The sequence below is a fragment of the Camelus ferus genome, chromosome 5, assembly GCF_009834535.1.
Source record: "Camelus ferus isolate YT-003-E chromosome 5, BCGSAC_Cfer_1.0, whole genome shotgun sequence".
NCBI lineage: Eukaryota > Metazoa > Chordata > Mammalia > Artiodactyla > Camelidae > Camelus > Camelus ferus.
In genome coordinates this window covers 12,945,405-12,971,230 of record NC_045700.1, presented here as the reverse complement: position 1 = coordinate 12,971,230, position 25,826 = coordinate 12,945,405, and the positions used below count along the sequence as shown (strand labels likewise).

The following is a 25,826-nucleotide window of genomic DNA, read 5'->3' as shown; positions in this document are numbered from 1 at the left end:
AAAGTAAATATGGTAAATATGTGAGTAAAATAAAATACTTTCTAGTATTCTTGAAAAGAAAAAGTGGTCAATTGTATTAATAATATGGTTTTAAAATTGGAAATTGGTAAAAAAAAATGAACTGATAAGTAAATAATAATTATTATTTACAATTTGAAATGAGTACCTTTGCATATAGGTAAAATCTCTAACATATTGTGATTTAGTTTTCTTCATTTGAATACTTTCATTATAGAATCATTTTTCTCCAGAGAAACCACAAGATATTTCATAAATTCCTACATGTAAACAGCATTACTAAAATTTATTTCATCTACATGTATTTAACTTGAGATGAAATTAGTCTGTTTTTGTTTTCGGAAATGTAATTTTGATTATGATCCTGCGCAAGATTATTTTAAAGAACACACAATCTTTGTCATTTCAAATGTCTCACTGTTTTCCCTAAGGGAAAAAAAATTGACTGTGATCAAGAGTGGATTGAATGTTGACAGGATATCAACTTTTTAATTTTATGCCTGGCTGTTTGCCCAGTTTTATGGAAGGACTTAATAATTTTGTCCCCTGATGACGCCTAGAGGTGAAAAGAGACAGTGTCAAAAAAGTCTGAATGAGGTAATCAAACAGAGCTGGAAAATGATCTTCTGTCCCTGGTGGCGTACTACGGAGAATTCTGACAGAGTTCACCAAAGAAAAGACTTTACAACTGAATGATCATTTAACCCCAATTCTCTACTTACTCATTCAGTGGAAATCAATGATGACAATGTGTTCTCTCATGATATTTCACCAGCTGAAGGGGGGAAAAGCATGCCTGAAGGATAATAATGTTTAAAAAAAGAAAGTTAGATGGATGTGGGCTCATTTTGTTCTTTGGATGCTTAATGGACCTAATTATTTTATTTCAGAAATATGAGATGACATCAGATACCTGGCTCTCTAAACAGGTAGAGTATAGGCGGTCTCTTCATGTCACATTTTGTCCGTCATGTCCATCCTATTCACTCATTTGTTATGTATAACTTTCTCTCAAAAGTTATTTCAGTCATGTGAATTTAAGACTCTGCTGTGTTGGACTAAGTGAGTCTTTTCTATTAAAATATTTATGACGTGGACTTTCTATGACATCATTTGTGAAAAAGTTACTTCTATTTTTTATGACTTGTAATTTGTAGAATAAGTACCAGAATCCATTTTCAGCATCATTCATGTAAGTAAATGTGTAGAAGAAAGAGAGAAAGTTGTGACCCACTAAAACGAGAAGCCATCGGCATGGCTCAGATAGCCCAGAAAATTGACCAAACGTCCCCATAAATTGGTTATGTGGCGATTATTCAGATGAACATTTCTTTCCTTAGATATATCCCAGCTTCAGTGCTAGTTTGTGATGTAATTGATGCTGCAATCCTGATAATCACAGTAGAATCACTACCAGTTATCTCCACAACTTGGTTTTATCCTGGACGTTTCAGAATGAAACACATGTAATTATTCAAATATAGCTGAGCCCATTTTACTGCGAACTTCATCACTGCTTTTGCAAAGGGAAGTGTTTTGTTTGGCTTGTTTGGTTTTGATTTGTTTTGTTCTTCGTAGTGATCTTTTTATATTCTCTCCCCAGGTGCCATATACATCTGTGGTTTCAATTACCACCTCCAAATGTATAGCCCCAGGCATCTCACTTCTCTGAGTTCTGAAATATCCAAATTCATGCTTAGCATCTCCTCCTAAATCTGTAAAAGTAACTGCGCACTCCACAGATTCAAAGTGAACACATCCCTCTTCTAGTCAGTCTGTGTCTGCTTATCACAGGAGCCAAGGACATATGTATCCATCCAGCCATCAAAGTCAGAAACCTGGTAGTCATTTTTGAACATTTTCTTATCCCTGTCTGCATATGTTATTCATCGCCAAGTTGTTTTGATTTTAGTTTCAAAGACCTCAAGTCAGTTTACTTGTCTCCAATTCACAAACGCTATACACGATCAGGCTGCAGGCCCTGCAGATTCTCTTTCACTAGTGAGCTCTCAGTCCCCTAGGAACCTGCCAGCCTGTTGTCCACACTGCAGGCTGGCTGAGTTACCTTTTCAAAATATATGTTTGATTGACACTACCCACAACACCCACATAGCATCGTACCATCAACACTCTCACAACTGAAACAATTTTTATCCCCTTTGTTCTACAGACAAAGACCAGTATCCTTAAAGGGTATCTAGAAGGGATTAAGTTGAAAGCTTGTCCAGCTCTGGGTCACACCATCTTTTTTCCCATTTTCTCCATTAGCCCTCATATTCACAAGAGCTTTATATGAACTCTTTCTTCTCATCAGAATTCTCTCAACTACTTTCTTATGTGAGGCTGCTCATTTTTTAAACCTCAGCTTAAACCATCTTCTTAAGAAGTCACTTTCTCCAACCCTAACCAATTCACCCCCCCCAGTAAAGGCTGAAGTCAAATATAAACTTTGTGTAATGCTTACACAGTTAGTTCTGTGGTTTTTTTTTTTGTTGTTGTTGTTGTTTTGTTTTTTTAGTTCACAAGGGCAGGAATGTTACTCATTTTTTTGTTGCCCATTGTAAAACAGATGCCTCATATAGAGTCTGGTTATAAGAAGAGATCCATATATACTTGCTGAATAAATAAAGAAAAAGAGTAAGAAGGATTGTGAATAGGTTAAACCTTTGCTTGTCTGAAGTATAGGCATGTCTGTCTGCTTGCCTGTCTATCTATCTATCTACCTATCTCTCTACCTATCTACTATATATATATCATCTATCTATCTATAGATATCAATATGAACTATTTAATCTTAGGAAATGGTCAAATTGAAATTGGGAAAAAGACTTTGATTTTTTTAGCCAATAATGGACTTTTACAAAATTAAGTTACTGAAAATTTTTTAAAAATGTGAACAGTAACATAATGTATTCTAAACTGCCTGCATTACTAAGCCTGTTTTGCTATCATTCTTATTGCCAGTAACATTCATAATAGTCCAACATTCAACAACATAGTGCTCTTTTAGGATTATGTTATCTACAGCTTAAATCCCAAATTTATGAATATTTAATAGAAACTTTTTAAAGTAAAGAAATCAGTTACCAATTATTCCATAAGAGAATGCAGGGACTGGTTTGTCACAGTCGACTTTTTCTCCAGAAGCTCTAAGAGAATTTCATTAAATACCTAGAATTCAGTGAAATTTAAAGGATGAGAATGTCGTAGTAGTAATTAGATGAAGCAAATTTCCAAAAAATTAGAACTTCCATGTAATACTCATGTGCTTGTCTTCTGGATAGTGAGAAGAGTGGAGAGAAGGGGGCATGTTTGCCCTAGCTTTCAAAAGACTTACCGTTGGGATAACCGGTTTGAAAAATGTTTGGTCAGGAGATAGTGTTTGGTATCCCCAATTCGTTGTCCTGTGTGTCATAAATACTGACTTGTTTAAGGCCATAAATATGGACAGTGAGATTGGCTCAACTTCTTTATTTGATTGTAGGAGAGGCTCTGCATGGAGCTGAATGTTTATAACCACTTACAGTCTAAGAGTGAGGGTTTTTAAGCCCAGCAGTGTATTGGAGATCATGGTCTCCATCTGCTCCTTAAATGGACTGTTTCTAAGATACCAGAATTGGAGGAGCGGGGACTAACATAAAAAGGACAATGCTCAGATATCTCCATACCATAAAAAGCAACTTATTTTTGGAACAAAGCACAAGCGGAGAGTGTTAAGGGAGGAGCCAATAGTTTGGAGTAAATGTGGTGGATAAAATGATATATGTAACAAATATTTTTGCCCATTGTACACATGTGTTCATCTGTTCAATTATATGTAGGTCTCCCACTGTGTCCTAGGCAATAGAGCTAAAAAAGATAAAGTTGCGAACTTAGTTCAATTATTACTTGCCTAGTGAAGGAAGTCAACCACATAACAGAGTGCATTGAAAGTCATGATGGTGATGAATGCAGAGTATTAGTTAGAATCTCTCTGAGGAGAGATTTCCTAACTAGGAGAGACTCTAACTTGAGAGATTTGGAAATGGTTTCTGTCCTGAGTTTAAGTAAAAAATGAATAAAATTTAGTACAAAAAGAACAACTGAAGGATTAGTCCTGACACAAGAAACCCCAGGTGCAAAGGCAAAGGGAGAGCTATTCTAGAGGAACAAGAGACAGAGCATGCAGAATTATTGACTCTATCGTAGTTGAAAAGTGTGATTCACTCAGTCAGGTGTCTTGTCAGCATTTATTACATGCCCAGTAATGCAATTTTCCCATCCTTGAATTGTGTTTCTTCAGAGTTTTAAATTATTGCACGTATCATCTTATATCTTCATGAGTGTCCATGAAGTAGACAAGGAAAATGATATCCTTATATTTCTATCACGAGATGTTCTTACTAATGAAGCTAGAATCAGACTCTTGAGAATACTGAAGTAGTTATTAATTTACTTATTCGTTCAGTAAATAATTATTAAACACAGTCACTGTTCCAAGTGCTGAAGACAGAGCAGTGATGACTACAATGTTCCTGCCTCATGGAGCTTACATTCTAGAGGCACACTTCCTACTTCCCTATCTACCTACCTACCTACATGCAAATATACACCCATGCATTCATATACAAACAGATATATACTTACATAAAATATAATATGTTGTGACTCAATAAAAAATATTAAAAAAAGTAAATAAAAAATATATACTATGTTGGATGGGATTAGGTGGTATGGAAAAAATAGACAGTAGATAAAAGGGGGATGAGGGATTCAGATAGAGTTGGATGGTCTGGCTTCCCCATCACACTTTACATGGCACAATCAGGAAACAACTCATTGATAAGGTAGATGTACTGCAGAGATATGAGAGAGATAAGAGAAAGAACCACACAAAGGGAATGAGAAGTGCAAAGGCCCTGGGGCAGGAGCACATACAATGAGGAAGCAGGAGAAGGGGAGACAATGAAATCAGAAAGACAGTGAAGGTTCAGGTCACCTAAAAGCACTTGTAAGCCAAAACCTACTGAGAAAACCATACCAAAGCCTTTCTTTATCCTTATGTATAGGCACTCTCACTAATCCAAAAGAAAGAACCCAATCTTTTGTTTGACATATCTATTTTTCTTACTGCTTCCCCTGGAGCAAAAGAAAGCACTATGTGTATAGCCTCCACCATTTAATTTTCAAAAACAATGATATTGATTTAACATCCCACTGGAGTTCAATTCAAACCTCATCCAGTGGGCATCTGTATTTGTGTGTTTGTAAAGGGGTGAGCAGTGAGGATGGGAAATTTGAATTAAATTATTTTCAGTGGATTCCTTCCAGTTTTGCAGTCTGTTCATTTTTGTATTTACAGTAAATTCATGTATACATTATCAAAAATGCATCTTCAATAACTTGAGTTGCTGAGTAAACGATTTTAGAAAAATGTATTATATATTGTATGCAATTACATTTTCTAAATTAAAAAAATGATTTTGACAAACTGGTATAGATGTTCACATTTTCTTTATTTTTGAAGGATAAATTTCCAAACACAATCTTATCTCATATGAAGGGATGAAAGTTCCTTCCTGAACCAATTTAAAAAGTGTCTTTAGTCTGGCTGTGAATCACTTCTATCCAACATGCAAGAGACGTTCCCATCCATATCACCACTCAAACACACACATATACGTAATCCATCATTGTGTTCACTTTAAAAAATGCTATCATACTTTTATTTTTTAAATAATTTGACCATTTGCCAAGCTAAACCAATTATTGGTCTTAGCAATAATTGACAGCACAGTTTTCACACGCCCTTCTGAGATTGTTCTATGCACTTCTGTATTTTAGAATGAGGAGCCCGTGTTTTCTAGAGATGGCAGCAAATTCTTTATGACCGTTCCTGTTAAGCAAGGTGGCCGTGGAGAATTTCACCACATAGCTATGTTCCTCATCCAGGTAAGTGCTGGCTTCTTCCTGTGGTTTTGTTTCACTGCCATCATGTTCCTGAAGGCCCATTTCATGTGGCACCTATAGTTCATGCCTGTGAAATCCAGCCGTGGATCTAACCCAAGGATGTTTTAGGAAGAGATCCCCATTTATAGCCATAAATTCAAGATAGACACAAAACGGCCTCAACACTCAATAAAATTTAGTGAGCTACACATGTGTGCTATGAGTTGAGGGCCTTGGGATATAGAATTTAATAAATGAAAAGTACCCAACCCCTACTTTCGAAGACCTGAGGAAAATCTAGAGAAGTTTTTTCATTCAACAATATCACCTATTTGGTACAAGTAATATTTTCAAGCTGTAATAAAAGTTTTAAACACCTGAAGCAACCTAAATGTCCATCAAAAATTGAATAGTTGAACAAGTTATGGTACACCCACACGAGGAAATGCAATGCAGATTTTAAAATAGATTTAAAATGGGAAAAAACAGATTTTTTATGTGTTGCCAAAGACACAAAATCTGTGTTATATTTTTATGGACTTTTTGATTAAAATGAGGGTAAAAGGTTATTTTTCTTCTACACTTTCAATGAATGTTAACCAGTTTATATAGTTTTATCTAATTATAAAAAGACTCAGTGAATTCATAATAAGTGATTTAAATACAGCAAGATTAATGAGTCAATTTGGATCTAATTGCCAATAACAGAGATTCATGAGAAATAAAGTTTCCTTCAAAATCAAATAAACAGTCTAATCTCACAAGTAAATGACAATTTATAAGGATAAAACATTGTGGATAAATAAAAATCTTCCATGAGAGTTTTACAAACACACTAGACAAGAATTAATTTCATAGTTAACAAAGTATAGAATAAATATAGATGTGGCAAAAGATCCCTAAGCACCCGGGCTATTTTTATGTTACATGCTGTGTTTTATGAACATTCAAGTCTTGTGCATGTTCTCAAACTTTTATCATTATCCATATTCATACTCACTTTGGGCAACTCAGTACCTTGAATTCTTAAAATCTTATGTCAAGAGTGTAAAATGTAACAGTTGTTCAAGGTTTGTACTATTTGAGTAATTGTCATGATTTTAGCATTAATTGTAATCAAAGCAGAAATAAATAATTTGACCATACATGATTTCCACAATAGAGATGTAGATTAATTTTTATAGTATTATCATTAAATTAGGAAAATAGGTTATAGACTAATGTATAAAGTGATATCCTTTACGTTCGAAATAAATTAATGTATTCATTTATGAATAAAATTTTTGGTGATTCTATATTCAACTACTTAAATAATTATATCTGACAAGTGGAATTAAGAAAACATTTTTTGTTTTTTATGTGAACTGGAGGAAGCTTTACTGGCAAACTGCTTTACCTGATAAACTTTGGTACCGAATCATGAATTTTGTTATCATAAATACTGAGGAGATATTTTGGCCAAAAGAATAAATCACACCTTCCAAGTCTTAAAATTGACTGTAACATCTTATTGAATTTTTAAATATCAGAATTTATATTCAAGAAACTGTATGTATAAAAAAGGTAGTCAAAATTACATACAAATTGTGAATTTTTATGATACAGTGAAAGTAGAGAAAGAGATGTATAATACATCTATTATATACAATTCTAAGAAGATAATCTATTCAACAAAGTAAGAAGAGAAATGGTATCTTTTAAAAAGTGTGGGATTGGCAGACCGGGAGTCTGGGGGTAAAGATGTTGGCATGTAGGAACTGAGAGATTTATACATCTAACAGAAGTTTCTTTATAAGCCTTGGGAAGAAATACCTTCTGTTCCCCCCAATCAAACCAGTCTGACATGCAGTTTAATTCATTATTTCTGAAACGTTCAAAGGAACAACTTCATAGAGCAGATGTGTTTACTTTGTTCCTCTTCCATATAAAGATTATAACAAAGCTTCCATTGAAGTAGAGAACATTTTGATCTATTCTGGTTGCAGCTCAGAGAATTCGTGGTCTGCCTCACTGAGAAATGAACAGGACTGCATGATTATTTATGGATATTTTGGCAATATAGCTAAAATTAGCTTACTTTGTTAATGAGTCAGAGGTCAGTTTTTAGGTAAATACAGTTTATACGAAGTTCACACATACACACACAATTTCAGTAGTTTGAATCTCCTTGTCTCAATTTTTAAATAGTTAACAAAAGGCTCTTTTATGAATTGTTTATGATTACCATATTAACATCTATATATACACACACTATAAAAATTTGTAAAATTCTATGCTGAATGAATTAAATAAAGGACTATATGAAATCAAACAACCTCATTGCCTTACACTCTCACACTGTAAATCAACTGTTGTATATAGTTCCAATTCCTTTTTACATTAAAAATATATCATTTTCTCTTAAAAAGTGAAGTTAAAGCACATATATTGCTTTGAAACATTTAAAGAATAATTTATGAGCATTTTCTCACATCATTTAAATACATTCTTAATATTTAATATTATTTGCAAATGATTTTAATAGTCATTCAATACGCTGTCAAGTAGATATACTTTATTTAAATGAATTAATTTTCATCATCATTAAAGTGACTTCTTTTTTTGATATTAAAAATTATTCAAAGATAAATATTCTCATTATAAAAATACATTCCTAGATATCAAAAGACACCTAGGCAAAGCGTTCATGTTCATATAGGCATTTGTTTAGGTTTTGATATGGAATGCCAAATCGGCCGTCCAAAAATAGTATAATAATTTACCATCTAAACAGTAGCTCATACCAACAATGATGACTTTTTACCCTTCTTCCTTCCCTTGACATGCTAGAGGATTTCACTTAAATGGATGTGCCCAGAAAGTGACAAATGACAGGGACAGAGAGCTTGGCAGCCAGCAGTCAGGAAGACTACCTTTTCAGTACTTGATGTTTATCTGTATTTGGGAGCTTCCCCATTGGCTGAGAATGTATTTATCTGTTTGAAGTATCTTACTAAATGAAGTTAGGAAATTTTCGCAAGCACTTTGCTCTGTTACACAATTAGTAGGTAAACAAAAAACATTAATTAGAGATGAGGCTACAAAATTAGTGTTTTCAGGATAGTCTCATTGTAGAGAGTGGTGGTTTTCCTTACAAATATTTGTGTTTTTTCCCCCTCATTTACAAGAATGATGCTTGTTAAAATAATTCCAAAAAATAAAAATAGAAAAAATACATGTGTTTCCTCCAGTCCTCTTTTAAACATGATTACAATTTTATATAAGTTACAGTATTTCATGCTGATGTTTAAATTTAAATTTTAAAGCATAATCTTCCCCCTAATGCTAAACAATTAAAAAAGCATTTCTTTAAATATTAACATTTAATATCATATTTAAATAATAATATTTAGTTGACAGGATGTACATAGTTAACCATTATTGTTTAATGTTTAATTTAGTGACAATTTATTATAATTATAGATGTCAATCTGCATGAAGGTTATTTATATTATGAATTATTTCTTTATTTTTTGTGAAGAGAACTGGAATCCCTGCATCAAAAGTGAAATATTTCTAAATGTATATATATAATTTTCCAGATACAGTCAATATGAATATATAAATGCAGAATATATAAGAAAGGTTTCTCTTTTATATATTCCATTAAAGATAATAATAAAAATAAAAATTAGCTTTTCCAACAATCTGTCTAGCTAAAATAATTTTCCTTCTGAGTGTGCAGTATGCAGTATTCATATCAGTTTATGTAGTTCTTCAAACAATGATGCAAACATTTTTTTACTTCTGACAATTAAACTTTTGATCACTTCAGATATTTCCCCCTCTCCCTCCCCCACCATAGCATTCTTTATGTAGACTTCTAACTTCTGAATAGACGTATCTGGAACTATTACACCCTATATCCCGCAATGCAAGCTGCACTTAAGAAAAAGGTTTTTGTCAAAGACTTGGCCACCGTTGTCATCTCTAATGTAGGGACAAGCAGAGTTTCTGCTATGTTAAGGGGTTCAGATTTATAAGAGTAAGCAAGTGCCTTGTTATCTTCCAAAACTGTGTTAAATGAAAAATTATATACGTTGGTGAATTCATTCACTTTCTCTATTCAGCAGTACAGACTTTTGCTCACAAAAGCTGATGAATTCACTTGGAACAATTTTAAATGCCACTATTCATTACAGATACTATGGGAAATCGCATGCCCCCAATCCAGAATTCTATCATCTAATCAACCCAATACGATTTTTTCATTACATTTCACTGCTGTGTCTGATTAGGACCATTGTCTAAAAACAATTAGCTCACCTCATGTGATGAATAGACGATAAATTAAAGCATGCTATTTTAAGCACTACAATATTTCCCTTCTTTAGAAGCTGTAAAAGTTAAATAGAATTTAATATAGGAAATTTGAATGAACAGTGTGTAATCAGGTGAAAAGCATGTGCGTCATTAAATTTTTACTGATCCCAATATGCTTCCAACTTGTAAATAGAAATATAAAATTAATATTTAACTTTCTTGAGTAAGATAAAATCTCTGTCAATTCAAGGAGAGGGGCCTGATGTCTAATGTCCCAAAAGCACTCTATTTCCTAGATTTTTCAGTTCTCTTTTGAAAATGAAATTACTAGTTTTATTGCTGTTCCTTCTAAAATTAAAAGTGAAATATGTGTTCAATTTAAAGTATATTGCCATGTTGCCCTTGTCAAAAGTCCGCTCTGGTTTTAGAACTCTGTGCTAGCCGTTAGGCTGTGCCTGTCTCAAATCTCAGAAAATAGATTTCATCACTGCATTTATACTTTTATTCAGCAGATATTTGCAAAGTATTAAAATGCTGCAGATGCTATATGAAGAACTTAAAGAAGTTGCATGCTTGTTGTTGACTTTGAGCAGCTAGAATTCTAGAGAAGTCCCTTTAAGACTAAGGAATAGATGATTTAGAGAGACGTGGAAACACAGATGTACACCAAAAAGACACTGAATTTTTCTTTGAAGGAAGATTCTAATACTACATATACATAGTGGAATGACCTTATGGTTTCTGCTTCCAGTAGTACAGGAAAGTAGATATTTTAATAAAACTCCCCCACATCAAAGATTCTAGATTCTGGATATATTTATACCAAAAATGAATTAGAAGTATTGTTCAGCTAATAGATTACAGTGTCTAAAGACAATGCTGTTGAATTAGAAGTGAGTAACAACAGTTGTAACACTTAAAAAGCCATATATTTGAAAATAAAATATAGTTTCTACATTATTTGTTGGTTAAGTTTTTATATATATTTTAATTATAAATATACATATATGAATAAATTCACATGTAGAAGAAGGACATGAGAAGTGCAGTAATAGAGTTTAATGAAATAGAAAGCAAAGATACAATAAAGGAGTTTAGCCAAATAGCTGGTTCTCAGGGGAAAAAAAATTGAATCTATAATGTATATCAAGGTTAATTTTAAAAGTGGGCAAATAAGGGGAGGGTATAGCTCAAGTGGTAGGGCGCATGCTTAGCATACACAAGGTCCTGGGTTCAATCTCCACTACTTCCTCTAAAAATAAATGCGTGAACTTAATTACCTCTCCCACCAAAAAACAAAAAATAAAATAAAAACTTTAAAAAAAAAAAAAAGTGGGCAAACCCCCAAAGCATAAGTTATAGAAAAAAGGCATAACTTTAAATTTTACACTATTTAAAAAAAATACTATGAATAACATGGCAACAAATTTGAAAGACTGAGTGAAACAGATAAACTGTAGGGAAAAAAATACCAAATCTGGTTTAAGAAACAGACAACCCGAATTACCCCATAATATTGAGAAAATGGAATCAATGTTTTAAAATTTATTCACATCAGGCACAGGTAGTTTTTAAGGGTGGGTTCTACCAAATATTCAAAAACCTTAGAAATTTAAAAATAAAGGGAACTTTTTATGGCTGATAACGGCATTCATCAAAAGCTTAGATAATATCACATAATCTATAGTGGGACATTAGTAACATTTCTTTTAAAAATCAACATTTGGGAAAAGAATCAGAATGAAGTAACTTGAATACACATAAAACCAAAGGTAACATTTTAAAAAATTACCATCTAAGAAAGCGGGGAAAAAAAAAGTTTGATGGAGAGAGGCATCTTTTAGAATACTGTTGGTAAAGGGAAAAGTGAAAACCTGTGATAGAAATCAAGAATTCGACAGGAAAAGAATTATTACCCACTACTAATGATGCCACATTTGGATGCTTCTTGGGTTACTAGTTCTTAAATAACTAGTGACAGTACTCCTTAGGGACACTCCTCCTGTAACAATCAAAGGAGTCACCTAACCCTTCAGCATGTTTATGAATCTGTATCCTGGAAAATCTAAGGTACTTATAAAGAACAACATATGGTTGGCAATAAGGATTTACAAAATTACTATATGAGGAAAACAGAAAGTAGAATAAAAAGTTTTCAACAGATAAAGTTACTCCCTCCTCCCCCCAAAAAATGATGAGGCAGAGGAATTCTAGAAAACGAAACTCAAAAAAGAATTAGCTGTCATTAACTTAGCATTTGTGCTACAAAATCATCAAATGAGAAATTCAAAACTTAGAAAAGCCCTCATAAAGTAGAAAGAAAAGTTGTAAACCAAAAAGTGACAGATTTCAGGAAGGAAAGGGAAAGAATAATACAAAGTAATAACAGAAATTAATTAATTGAAAGACAACCAAGGATAAATAGATATTGCTGAAAATACACTAATGGATATCAAGAAGAAATAAAAACAGCCAATAGAAAGAAATGAAATAAAGTAGAAAGGATCAGAGTTAGATAGTTAGTAGGTCAGGGAAATAGGGTCCTCCTGATACTTAATTGATGTTTTAATAGAAGATTATCAAATAGTGGAAGAGAGGCAACATTTAAAATTATAATCCAATGACAAACCAGACCAAAAAGTATTCTAGAAACAAAAAATACCCTTTAGGGGGAGAAATAAAATTATTAAAATTATCAATCGAACTATGACATGTAAAATTAAAATAAAAATAGCACAGGATTTCAAAACACTAAAAAGATGATAAAGACTGCCTCAAAAAACTTATTAAACATAATACTCATAAAATATGATAAGAGTTTTTTTAAGAAGTATTAGTCATATCAATAAATGTAAATTGGCTTAAAACTATGTACTAAAATTTTTAAAAGTATTTTTCAGATTGGCTCATGAAACAGAATCCAACTCAATTTTTTAGCAAAATACAAATCTTAAACAAAATGATTCAGAAAGGCTAAAATCCTGATACCAAACAAGAAGAGCTTTCAATGCTTCAAAGCATTAAGGAGACCAAAGAAGATACTTTATACTGTTCAAGGCCACAAATCAAAAGGAAGATGTAATGGTCAAAGTTGTCTGTATCTGTGCCCCAGAAATGTGTGGAAACCTTCATAAAACAGAAATGTGTGGAAACCTTACTGTACCTACAATTCATTCTCAGTCCAAACTTAGTCAAGTGGACCAAAAATTAAATAAGGTTATAGATATGGTATATAAGTGTTTATTTATGTATTTATATATATATGTGTGTGTGAACACATCCAAACAAGAGATATTATATATCTTTTTTCAAATGTATGTGGAACATAAACAAAAGTTGAGCATACATCAGGTCATTCATTAAAAAAGCTCAATTAAGTTCTACAAATTAGAAATTATATAAAAACATGCTATAATCACAATGTAATAAGCCTATAAATCAATAATACATTTTAACAGGTTTTCCAACGAGTAATTTTTAAGTAGATTTAATTAATTGATTGGAGAATTCAAATCAAAATACCAAAACGTATAAAATAAAAATAAGAAGAAAAAGAATGGCAACACTTTATATCAGAATCAGTTGTCAGAACAGAAATCATCACTTAGCAAACTAAAAGTGAAAATGGAAGAATGACATGAATTCCCAACTCTGGTAGCTAGAAAATTATCAGCAAAATGCTACATACTGAAAGCTGGAAATAATTAAATTTGCAGTAGAAATGAAGTAGATTATAAACAGAAAAAGTGAATAAGTGAAAAAAATAATGCTCACCCTTTGAAAACATCAATACATACACACATACACAGGAGACAAAGCACATGCTTATCCCATCAAAGAAAAAGAAGGAGAAAGCAAATGAATACAAATTTAGAAATGGCTTAGTGAGAAATAAAGGACATTTTAATAAATCATAAGGGAGTATTTTGCAGAAGCTTATGTCAATTAGTTTGAGAATTTAGACTAAATGAAAAATTTCATGAGGAAATACACTTAGTCAAAACTGTTCCCAGGAGAGATGCAGAACTTAAACTGACTAATGACATAGAAGAAGCATGGTTACCATTCAAAGACCTGCACCACAAATGAGCACCAGGCCAAAATGATTTCATAAAAGAATCTTGTCAGACTTTCAAAGGCAATGCTAATACAATTTAAATTGTTCTATGGTATGAATGTTCTTTGTAGTTGCTATAAAAACCTTTTACAAAATGTAATACCAGTTCCAGGTTTAAAAAAAAAATTATATATATATAGGAATTGGGGATACCTAGTACCAATCAATTCCTGATTTTAAAAAATATACATAGGAATTAGAAATATTTTTTAAAGTGATAAAACATGTGCACCTCCGCTCCAAAGCCAGTCTTGTGTCATTTCCATCAAGGTCAGGAGCAAGGCAGGATGCACACTATTTCCACTATTATGTAATATGGTTTTGGAGGTATTAGCTAATGTTAATGAGACAAGAATAAATAACCAGCCGTAAGATTTGGAAAAGCATCTAGTGAAACAACAGGATACAGAAATCAATAGCTTTCATACATGGAAACAATGACCAATTAGAAGGTATAATGGAAGAGAGACGCCTATAGACAATGGCCACAAAATGTAAAATACTTACTAATAAATATGAAAACTAAATGTCATATAAATGTGTATAAAATGAAATGTACAAAGGAAGACAATTAAAACATTCTGGAAAAACATAAAGTAGACTTGAACAAATGGAAAAATATCTCAGTTCTTGGAAAGAATAACTGAAGATCATAAAGAAGTCAGTATTAATTATAAAATTAATATTATCCCGGTAATATATTCCAGTAAGTTTTTATTTGCTTGAACTAGATACGCTTATTTATTCCTTTGAGAAAATAAACGTAGTAATATATAGGGAAATCCTGAAAAAAAGAACAATGAGCAGGGATGAGTCCTAAATAATATGGATGTTAAAAAAATGTTTAACTAAAAATGTGTGGTATTGGTGACTTAACAGAGACTAATGGAGCAGTGTAGACAGTGCAGAAACTCATATTGCTAGTTGACTTTCAGTTGGCACAACTCTGGAAAATAATCTGTTACTACTGAGTTAAGTAGAAGACATAAACCCTTTGACCAAGCAATCCCATTTATTGGTGTTTATCTCAAGAAAATCCTGCCATGAACACCAGGAGACATAAATAAAACTGTTCACAGACAACTTGACTTTAAGAGCAAAAATTTGGAAATATTCAAACGTCAAAAAAGAAAAAACCAGAAGAACTTTGCTATATTCATACATACAATAAAATATTCTCTATCAGTGAAAATAAACTATGGCTACAAGCATCAACATGAATTAATCTCAGAAATAAGTTATTGAGTGAAAATGGAAAATCGTATGCACATGCTGTAAAGGTTAAAAGCATCTAATGCTTAGTATGTACTTGTAATGAAGTTTGTTCAAAATGTTTTCTTTAAAACTCTCCAGACTGCACAGTTGTCGATCATTTAGGCGGGAGTTATCAAAGTCCTGCATCTGTACCAAATGCCCAGATGACTGCCTGTGGCAAGGTGATGATGGGCAGGTGGACCTCACCTCAAGGTGTTTTCTGAATGGTTTCCCTGCAGCATAGCAATAAAGGCACCGTCCTACCTGGGTCTATGTGTATATGAATGTGTATGCATTGTTGAGATTGAAAACGAGAAACTCAACGTTAGCTGAGAATTAAAGAATTAAAAGTGACACAGGCAGTTACTACTTTTGTGTTGACCAGAGAGATGCTGTTTAAATAAGAAGAAAATCAATATTTTCTATTTCTTTGCAGAGTAAAAGTGAGCAAATTACTGTGCGGCATCTGACATCAGGGAACTGGGAAGTGATAAAGATCCTGGCATACGATGAAACTACGCAAAAAATGTGAGCGTTTTTGATTCTCCAGTCAGGTTGGAAGTCTGTGTTGTTAAAGGCAATCTTTGCTGCCAGATTTATGTTTTGCTTACCATGGCCCTAGTCCAAATAGCCTGGCCAAGGAAAGACCAACCTTGTTTAAAAAGACTCTCTATACATCACTTACACAGACACACTTACATTAAAGACACATGCACACACACACACACACACACACACAGACTCAGAGAGACTGAGAGAAATCATGGAAAAGGGTGACAGTATTTTAAGAAAAAATAGATGTTTTCCAAGTGCATCAAAGTTCCACGGTTGAATAATAGAACAGCTCTTGCGTGTTCTTTGACAGTTTGAAAATTCAACTGAAAACTCAGTGTGGCAAAAATTGATTGGTGCCTGATGTTTCTGTGTTGTTTTCTTTCATGGGCAGTTACTTTCTGAGCACCGAGTCGTCTCCCAGAGGGAGGCAGCTGTACAGGTAAGCAGTGTGAGAGCATCTTCCGCACAGGTTGATTTCCCCAGTGGCCGTCCACACGGCTGAACGATAGGATGGAGAAATCTGAAGTTTGATTTTTTGATATGGCTAGTGGAAAGCCAACTCGAGACGACAGAACCTCACACTCTTGGTCCAGTCCCTCAGCTCTGGACCTCGGAGTCTGAAGGACTGAAACTAGTGTGGAAACCATCTTGCTGCTCCTTCATTTTTTTTCCTCTCACTTCTTTTCACAGTCTTAAAAATATCTTTTTTTTTTTTTTTTTCCGAGGCTTGCTTCTCTCAACTTCCCACATCACAAGCATTTACATATTTTCAACCCAGTCGTCTTTGCTTCTGCTCAGCCTCATTTTACATTTTCAGTGCATGAATATTACACACATGGAATTTATTCCTGAACGAAATAAAAGCATTGTGAGCACTTAGTAGAGTGGATTAAGTGGTGGTTTCTCTCTTCTCTCCTACAGTGTGTAAAATCCATTAAGACTGTTACTTAAGCCAGGAATGCTCTGTGCTTACTAAAATAAAGCAGTGGACGGGTAATATTTCCCTCTGTCCAGTTTTCCCGGATGGGAGGTTATATTCATGAAAGGGGCTTAAAGGTCATACCTATTTATTATTAAAATGTCTCCTCACTCAGAAAGCTTTCACCAGGCCCTCACAGAAGTGACTTTTATTTTTGTCTGTCAAGCAACTTATTAATTCCAGACTTCATATACACTTTCTAATTTCCATTTCACAGATCCATTTTTAAAGTGTCAAAACTGCCACGGCGTATTCTCAGTGGAAATTCATCATGTTTGAAGAAGTGTCACCACTGATTCTTACCAAGTAGTCCTGACTTTCCTTTGAGAGTCAAAATGCATGTTTAAACTCTTCTAATTCCCACTAACTCACCCACACACTCTTCTCTATGCATAAATCGCTTTCATCTGAAGTGAGCCTCTCCTTTTTATCACATACCCCAGTATGTCATTTTCATATTATGTGTTTTTTCTCTTAGAGTTTGGAACCCATGTTCTCAATTCTCATGACTTCCAAAGGAAGAACAGCTATTGATCTAAAGAGACTGGTTCTAATTTTGGTTTAGAGGTCTTGATTAAAGTACTGATCACTTTTTCCATTTGGTTATTTGAAGCTTATCTTTCCTGAAATTTATGCTGTGGTTGATACTGGCAGTCCTGAACAATCCTTTAGAGATGTGGAAATCCTTGACTGATGTTTTATTTCTCTAATTTCATAAAACTCTTAAAGAAAAATGACAGTGTCAGAAGATTAGACTTGGCTGCGTTCAGCTAACAGAACTGCCTCACCCTCTCCTCGCTTTATTGGCCTAAAATGTGATTTGAATCACAATGAGCTCTTAGATTTGTGTGCTAGTCTTCTGTGGCTAGTGACCGAGGCGGAACATTAGAACAGTCAATATATCTGTGACCTGTACTGTGTAGCAGGCTGTGTTGGAAAGAAAATATAGTACCAATAAATTTCCCCTTAAATGCCCATCAAGTGCCACTTGGCTTGATAATGTTAGTGTTTAATCCAGAAAACTCAATCAATGTCTTGTCCAGGCCATAAAAATAATAGTTGATTGATTTAATTTATGGGATTAGATACTTCAGCACAATCAGAACTGCTACCATATTCTGTTACAGTTTTGTCTCAAAATTTGTGTTTCTTTATTTTAGTGATTTCATAATCTAAATCATGAGAAAATACCAACCTAAATGTTTAGGCAGCTTGGATCTGAAAAATTATATGAAAGAATAGAGAGAGAAAAGGTTTTAAATTCTAGGCATGTCACTCAGTAAGTAGCTCTGTGCGACTGGCACGCATTCATAGTCTCTCTGCGGTGACGGTTGTGCAACACTGTGCATGTAATGACATTGAACTATATACTTGAAAAATGCTTAAAGTGGTAAACGCTATTTTATATATTAATTAATTAATTAATTAATTTATTTATTTATTTACATATGCACACACCGCAATTTTAAAGAGAAAAAATGGGTATGATTTATCATAAGGGTGAAACTAGCTAATGTGTTTAAGTTCCTAGTGTCTGTTAAATACCTTGACTAACAAAAGAAAATTCTGGATTATAATGAGCTCAAAATGTTTCAAATGTGAAGCTGTGACCCTGCGAACTATACTTGACAATGATCCTCCATTGCTCTGCATCAACACCGTGGCTTCCATTCCCACGCCTGCAGCACACTGCACATCAAAGTCAGCATGACTATGATTCATTACAGATGCATCACCGGACTCATGTTTTATTGCCAAAGGGAACTGAGAATATCTTGTCTAGTCAACTTTTAAAAAATGTGTCGTCTACAGTATTTTCATCTATCAGCACAGATAATTTACAGTTCATCTCTGTTTATAAAACAAACGAGTCTTCTACATGTGAAATTTAACTTTGGGTAAATACCTCAACCCTTCTGACCATCAGCACCATTATTTGTAAAATAAAGGGATGAGTGCTTTTCTCTTTCCTGACCTCCCTGATGTCTCAAAGTACGTATGATCATTAACGTTATATACATTATCATACAAAAATAGCTTTTCTTTACCAAAAATTATGAAAATTTAGTGCAAGTATTTAGTGGGAAAAATCTGCTACTAATACCAAATTCTAATGTTGAATTCAGGAAATCATAAGCTTTTGTGTGTGTGTGTGACATGTGAAAACATTTATTAGTTCTTTCAACTACTATTGCAGTTGACTTTATGCTTGTCTCTGTGGGTAATTTCTTTGAAGACTTTACAAAGAAATAGCTATAAAGAAAATACAAATAAGAAGTTATATTGAGTCCTGTGGAAGTCAGTTTCTTTATAAGCATATATAAATACATATATATTACATACATGTAGGTGTACATAATTTTAATTTTATTACAGAGAAGAAAAATACGTATGTCTTAACATTAGTAATGGAAATTGACTTTGCATTTTTATGGTAAGTCATAATTTACAAAGAACCTCAATATAAGTACGGCTGTAGCTTCTTTGTTCAATATTTAAATATTGATACTACACATTCAAGTACCTGGAACAGTAATGTTTCTTTTTTTCTTCCCCCAGTGCTTCTACTGAAGGATTATTGAACCGTCAGTGCATTTCATGTAATTTTATGAAAGAACAATGTACATATTTTGGTGCCAGTTTTAGTCCCATGAATCAGCATTTCTTGTTACTCTGTAAAGGTAATAGATGATTTCTGATAAAACTTATTTTATACATTTTATTTGATCAGTACCTATTACTATCATTAGTAACTATCATTCTCCAGCTGTATGATTTGATATTCTTAGTTTGTAAGTTTTTGTTTAAAAGTTATAAATTAAGGATTTATTGAGATACAGATTGTATCTGTTACTTTATTTGAAAGAAAGAAATTGGGAGTAAGTCAATATGTACACATGTGCAGCACATAGCAATAATTGTGGTTTGACACTGGACCTTTACAAAAGTGAATAAACATATTTGTATCGGCAAAGCCATGCTAGAATAATAAACTATTTTACTTAGTCTCTAGGAAAAGTATTAGTCTTATTAAAATAATGACTTGATTGTTGAGAAATTTAGATCTACAGAAATTGAATTCCCTGGGTCTAACCCTCTTCAATTTTGAGAAATTATATTCACCCCAGTTACTTCTTCTACCTGGTAATAGTGTGCTGTAGTCTTACATAATGGTATGGCATGTCTGGGTTATTCTGGTAGGAATCAGTGTCCTTTTAATAGGACACCGTATTTCCCAGAGATGAAATGGGAGATGTGCCCAATTATAATGTGATGGATTGAGTGCTACTGCTTCAGCTGGTACCTTAAGCTGTTCACTTTTAAGATACCATGAGGTATAGACCAACACTTGCTCTTTTTAGTTACTTTTTTCTCTTGGCATCTAAATAAAGTAATCAGAAAAGAAGTACTTGTTTTATGACATCAGAGAAAAGGCATTAGACCCCTAGATAGAGTTTCTTAGAGAAGTGAAGTTTCGAGATAGTATCTTATGGTTACACCTGAATTAACCAGTATATTAGAAATAATTGACAATTTCAGTTCATATACTTTTTAGATGAATATATATTAGCTCCAATTTTTTTAATCTTGTGGATGAAATATTTCTAATAATAATATGCATGCACTCTTTCTTTCTTGGTTGAGTGGTAAACAGAATTTAATCTTGGATGAGCAGATGAGAGGTCACAGAGTTGTGAATCAACTTTCTGAACATCAGCAACTAGTCTATAAAAGACTAGAGAAAAAGAGAATAAAATACATAAGATTGGCTAAAACCATAGAAGTATAGATGTATGGGGCATTTTGGAGAAGGGAGGATCTTAAAAATAATATTGCAAATAGTTGAAAAAGGATTTACTTTTCTGAATAATGTATCTATAGTAACAAGTTAACTCAGTCTGGTTTCTGTTTCATTATGTTTTAACTATGAAGTGCTTACATTTGGGAAAAAAAAAAAGAACTCTGTCATGTAACCTTCCAGTAATTGTTACTTAGATGCCTTTAAAATATTTATACATACATTTCTAAAATCCAGGTCCAGGAGTTCCAGTGGTCAGTCTACACAGCACGGAAAACCCAACAAGTAAGTACACGAACACAACAAGGCAGAACAGCCATGGTTGGACATTGGTCGTTGGTAGTGTATTATTTTATTCTAAGTGTTGTTTTCTATAGAACCTTCTTGAAAGGAGTCTCCAGCATGGGGAAAGCTGTGTAGGGACCATCAACTTAATCCTCTGTGTGTGAGAGAAAGTGTAAGCAAGTGGTAACTGGAGTTGGATCTTACATGCCTACAGTAGGGTGTCTACTGAATCTGTATTGAATGAGAAGTAATTGATAAGGCTCATTAAGGTTTCAATTCAGCCTGCGGGCCCCTTAGTGTGCTAGTTTATTCTTTCCTGAGCCTCATACAGATTATTCCTTCAGTGCAACACATTTACTTTTGGGAAAGTTATGAAAAATATATTATTTTGTATATTTTCTATCCTATTTGTTTCAGTTTCCCAAGTATTTCTGGTTTCATATATTCATTTATTCTGTTATATATTTGTTCAACAGTACATAGTCTATTGAGTGAGGGCTTAGTTTATCAAGCAAAATGACAGTGGCTGCGTGTTCACTGCTAGTAAGATATGGTCAGTGTTTTTAAGAACTTAGAGTGTGTAAGTAAAAACATGGTTGAGCTGATCTTAAAAGTGAATGGCCAGATTACTTCCTGCCTCCTTTTTCCTTCCTTTCCTCCAATTTTCTTTTTCTTCTTTCAATTTGAAAAAATTATTTAATCAATACTCTGATGCTCTAACAATTTACCATAGGCTTGTAACCCTCAGAACACCTCCTGATATAGTTAATTTTATTATCCTCTTTTACAGATGAGGAAACTGAGTTACAAAGAGGTTAAAATACTTGGCTAGGGTCACTTTAACATAAAAGGTGACAGAGGCAGGAATCGAAAAACAGTCTGACTGCAGCATAGGGTTTGTTATCACTACCATATGATGACATCTCATTCTATCGTGTTTTGTCTGTCTCATCACATACTTAGGTTTAAGGAGGAGTTTTAGCTAAATGCTTTGACTTAAAGGAGATGTAGGCATTAAAGTGTAATTTTGGATGACAAATGTCATTTACAGAGGACAGAGAAAGACCTCTTATACTCCAAATAACCACCATATGGAGACTTCCTGCCTATTCTAGAAAAAGATAAAATTTCTAAATTTGTTATGGGGTTCTGTGTGGTTGGAAACAGATTTGCACATCTTTTAGCTCCTACTTATCAGTATAAATCCTAAAGAGGTTATGGTAAGCAAATTAAGTATGTTGAATATTAACATTAACAGCAACAATAATGATAATAAAGACAGTATATTTGATAAAACAGAAGGTTAGATTTCACAGATAGAAAAATTAATGTATAAAATTAGTTCATTGCATACTGTTTGTGGGGTCTGAGACAAGTTAATATGTTGTAGATTTAATTTCCTTGTAAGAAAATTAGCAGATGAATTTTCTGAGGATGAGATATAGTCACAACATAGGATGCACTCAATAAACAGCAACTATTTGTGTTTCATTGCTTATTCTGCCAAAATGATAACTTTAAAAAAAATTCCCAGGGCTGACTTTAACTAATTTTATTCTACTGTTACAAGGTATATTGTTTTCTAACAATATCTGCTGTAAATCTTGAAACATTTTTGTCTATGGGAAATCTTTCTGATTTTCCATTTGTATGAGATTTTCTTACAGTCTCAGAGTCAAGAACAACAAAAAGGAACTATGAACAGTGGTCAAGCGCTTAATTTTCTTTACAAAAGACAATTATTTGTTGAAATAAAATTTACATTTGGTTGCAAGTAAATCTTTGAGTTAATGGATCTTCAGGTTAATCTTTGTTAAACTAATGAGTCAATCATAACTCATTTTGAGGCCACATGAAGTAGAATACAGCATGGAAAGTATACTGAAAAAAGAAAATGAAAATATTTAACAAACATGGGAAACCTTTAAACCCACTAGTTATCAAAGAAATGCAAAGTAAAACACTGCCAAGTAATTTTTCCTAATAAATTAACAACATCAAAAATTTACATTGCTAATGAGGATATAATGAGGCTCTCATAACTTGCTGGTAGAAATATAAATCACAGCAAATCTTTTGGAAAAAATAACTCAGTCATAAGCATTAAATCTTTTATATCTATTTACCCAATATTTTTTTCTCTTAATGGTTTATACTGAAGAAGTAATTCTAAATAGAGAAAATTATAACCCATGCTACTAATGGTAGTGAAAAAACATAATATAAATAATGAAAAGGGGGATTTGTAAATAAACTTTAATGGAATATCAGTTTGTGCCTTGACTATATTCCATTTGTTTTCCCAGAACCAGTCTGGACTGTTATTCCCTTTCTCATGGTCTCTACTCCAGAATGAGTTTGTATTGATGATAAGCTCTGTTGCCATTTGGCTTCCAATTGGATTGAGCTAAAGTGAATCCTGTGAAGAGAGGGAGAAAAGTGATTCTGGAGTATTTGTCCAGCCGAATGCCTTTAGAGTCACCCCAGGTTGCTATGACTCTTGGCTGAAGGTCATTGTGTACCTTTCACCCAGTCACTTCCATGGAACTGCTCTCTCCCCTGGAGCTGCAGGCTTAGCCACTGTCACAAGCCCTGGGTTATGGTCCTGTCACTATGGTCCCCCTGCCCATTGTCCTGTACTTGTAAATAGTCCTTTATTAAAATTTCATCAAATTGTTCTAATAAATTTACCACCAGTTCCCCACTAGAATTAAACGTTTTTAAATGTTTACAAAAGCCAATTCTTCAAAAATGTTTAAGCCATATTTCTAAGTGATTAAGTAGTCCAAATATTTATCCCACTTAAATAAAACTATTTGAAGATGCATTTAAATTTCCAGAAAACAATATTTGAAAGGTTAAAAGTCTTGCATAAAGCCTGGCAGCCTTTAAGGTGATTTTTTTTTCTTGAGTATTTTCCTGATATTCGACAATGAACATATATTACCTTTATAATTAAAAAAGAAACCATTTATTTAAATATTCAGTGACTTGAGGAAGGTATAAACATGTAAAACTGTACTTGGCATTTCAAAGGTCCTTTGGCTCATATTACTATCATTCCTTTTCCTCTTTTTATATATTCATCCTTTTTCTTTTTCCTCATTTTTGCATATATGATTGTTTTCTTTCATTTACTTTAATTCATTTTTTAGTCTCTTATCTTTCTTCCTTTGTCTCCATTACATCTCTTTCTTCTCATCCCTCCTTATACTTCTTTTCTACTTTCTCTCTCCGTTTCTTTCTTTCTCTCAATTTTCTTTTCTCATTTTAGCCTCTTTTTCTTTTCAATCCCACAATTAAAGAATTAAAGTCATACCTTAATACTGCCTTCTCTTCATATTGTTTCACAAAGAACTGTATATGAACCATATTTTCTGAATGTATCATGAAAAAATGCTGTCTGCTTTTGAAAAATAGCTTTATTAATTTCTGTATTTCTTTTTCTTAATTAGAATTTTATATTCCTATGACCATGGATAGATTTTTTTTTCCATGAGCAAATAAATGGCCTTTGATTTAGAAGTAAAAATTTCTCAACTACCTATACTGACATAATTTATTGTTTCCCATTCATTTTTGATAATAAACAGACACCATGAGAAATTAATAATTTGTGTATGACAGTTATACTGGTACCTCTAGCTGTATCTATTCATTTACTCATTCATTTTAAATTAGTCATTTTCAAACAATAAACTATTGATCATAGAAATCTTCACCCAACAACATAATCTCTAGTTAGAGGTATAAAGTTAAAAATTTAACAGGCTTTAGCTTCTAAAAATTTGCTAACCCTTTGCATTTAGCAAATATCAAGTGATTTTGGTTTCTGCTAAATACAAAAAGAATGCTTTATCCACAAATACGTGCATTAAGTGCATTTTAATGACAGACCTTACATTATAAATGCTTAATACTTAATGAATGCATACAAAGTTGAAGTATTTACATTTTAAATTTTATAATTGAATGTTTGGGATAGCTTTTTTTGAAAATATAGTATTATTTAAATAATCTGAAATTTCTTACATTTGGAGGATAGAGAAATCTCTGAGAACATTTAATTTCCCAAATTTGTATTATAGAGGATGACACTTATTTACAAGAGAAGTGGTTTGATGTGCCTGAAATCACACATAGAATTCACAGTCCAAAGCAAGAAATAGAAAATTAAATGGTTATAATATATCACAATAATTTATCTGGTACAGTAGACATAGTTCAAAAAAGGAGGGAGTCAGTGAAGAGGCATTTCAGGAAGATGGAATGTGAACGTACAAACATGAGGCAAGAAAATATGTTCAGTGTGGCTGGAATGAGACATTTAAGATAAAAGCAAAAGATACAGACTATAGGGCAGGTTGGAGCCAGATCATAAAAGTCTTATGTTTCATTCTAAAGAGTTTGGATTTAACAATAAAGCATCGATGATAAATTATTGACAATTAAAAAAAATTCTTTTTCTGGCCATGGAGTAACTGGAAGTATGGCCTTTTAGCAAAAAGGAAAAAAGGAATGAAAGAGAAAATAAAATTTAAATTAAAAAAAAGTGGATAGAATACATGAAACAACAGTTTTCAAGCAAG

General features: G+C 33.0%; 1 protein-coding gene across 1 annotated transcript in view; it reads left to right on the top strand.

Moving 5' to 3' along the window:
• DPP10 (dipeptidyl peptidase like 10) overlaps positions 1–25,826 on the top strand; it is a 558,453-nt gene that overhangs the window by 492,003 nt on the left and 40,624 nt on the right. The window contains exons 12-17 of the mRNA XM_032479324.1: positions 909–947; positions 5,842–5,949; positions 16,056–16,147; positions 16,566–16,613; positions 19,713–19,834; positions 21,190–21,237. Of these exons, the coding sequence (XP_032335215.1) occupies positions 909–947; positions 5,842–5,949; positions 16,056–16,147; positions 16,566–16,613; positions 19,713–19,834; positions 21,190–21,237 (457 nt within the window). The remainder of the gene's footprint in view (positions 1–908; positions 948–5,841; positions 5,950–16,055; positions 16,148–16,565; positions 16,614–19,712; positions 19,835–21,189; positions 21,238–25,826) is intronic.